At 31.2% G+C, this 1,665-nt stretch overlaps 1 protein-coding gene across 1 annotated transcript in view; it reads left to right on the top strand.

Annotated features, from left to right (window-relative positions):
- LOC107646420 overlaps positions 1 to 767 on the top strand; it is a 5,177-nt gene extending 4,410 nt beyond the window's left edge. The window contains exons 7-8 of the mRNA XM_016350604.2: positions 87 to 106; positions 390 to 767. Coding sequence (XP_016206090.1) covers positions 87 to 106; positions 390 to 767 — 398 coding nt within the window. The remainder of the gene's footprint in view (positions 1 to 86; positions 107 to 389) is intronic.

Genomic DNA, 1,665 nt, shown 5'->3' with positions numbered 1-1,665 from the left:
CAAATTTTCATCATCCACTCATTATCTTTAAGCAATGTTACAAGGTTAGTATAATTTATTATGTTTTGGTAAAAGTTCAAATGCAGTTAACTTCGTGAAGATAACGGTTGTTGGAAGTCGTTAGATGATATTGAGAATTATTAAATGATAATATGGTCAAATCTGTCGAATCATTTAACGACTCTTAGTTATTAACTTAATATGAAATTAAATACACTTAAGTTTTTATCTTATATTTCAATACCGAATTAAAATATTAGGTTGCTATCTCAAAATACTAAATACTAATCAATATAAATTCAAATTGTTGAGCCTTAAATTTTTCTCATTATCTTTTAGGGTTTCTAATTAAAATGACATTTTCTTGTTTGAATGTAAATAATTATCAGGATCCAAAAGTAGGCAACTGGTGGATGAGTTTTGGTGACAGCACATTGGTAGGGTATTGGCCGGCCGAGCTATTCACACACCTCGCCCAGCACGCCACAATGGTAGAGTGGGGAGGCGAGGTGGTGAATACACGTGTGACCGGCCAACACACTTCCACTCAGATGGGATCCGGGCACTTTGCCGAGGATGGATTCGGAAAAGCAAGCTACTTCCGGAACCTGGAGATCGTGGACACAGATAACAGCCTGAGCTCAGTGCATGAGATATCAACCCTAGCGGAGAACACAAATTGCTATGACATAAAAAGCTCCTACAGCAATGATTGGGGCACTTACTTTTACTATGGTGGCCCTGGCAACAATCCCCAGTGTCCTTGATTATCATTAATTCCTTTATAAACATATATACAGTGTAATTTCGAATTATTAATTAGTAAGTAATCTTTTTTTAATTTTGCTGTCATATTATTCTTTAATTGTACGTAAATATAGAGTCTTATTGTTGTGTCATTTTTTTCCATTCTTCTTTGTGCGGTTTTCTTAGCTTCCACCTTTTTTGGATGGAAGGAAAAGAAAGCATAAACACTACTGGAAATGGCAAGAAGACTTCTTGAATCACGATTTCTATATATAAAATGCTTAATTATTCTACCTTTTTGTTATTCTCAATTATCACAGATTCACAGTTAAAGTTTCATTTAAGCTGAATTTTTCTTTTTTGGTAACAATTAAAGAAAACAAAGACTTAATTGAACAGAATTCAAGCTCCAACTGAAAGCGTCATAACCACACTTCTCGACGACAAATACTTGATTCAACCCAAAACCCCCCACAGGCTCAAACCACTCAAATTAAAACAGGATTTATATGCTACCTAACCAACTAAGCTATCAGTCAGAGGTTTTAAATTTTTTTAAGGATGTATTATTAAAAATAAATGAAAGTAAAATATATTAAAAACAAAGACATTATTTCGAATGTTTTTTATACTTAAGTATCAAATGAATGTATGATGAAAGATTATATTTTACAGCAATAGTATAAAAAACAATTGAAAAGGTCTATTTCTTCAAATCGAAATCTAAATAAATTCATGTTTATATGTATGTATGTACAGAGAATGTGTATTAACCATAAAAATAATGTTACGCTATTCACTAATAAAATTTGTTATTTTTGTCGATACTTAATCAACACTTTAAATACTAAGTATTAAATTCTAATATATTAATTATAAGAGTAATACTAAATAACTAACATTTTTTTTTGTCAATAC

This window comes from Arachis ipaensis, chromosome B06, assembly GCF_000816755.2.
Source record: "Arachis ipaensis cultivar K30076 chromosome B06, Araip1.1, whole genome shotgun sequence".
Classification (NCBI taxonomy): Eukaryota; Viridiplantae; Streptophyta; class Magnoliopsida; order Fabales; family Fabaceae; genus Arachis; species Arachis ipaensis.
The sequence above is the reverse complement of the archived record's forward strand: the minus strand, read 5'-3'. Positions and strand labels throughout refer to the sequence as shown.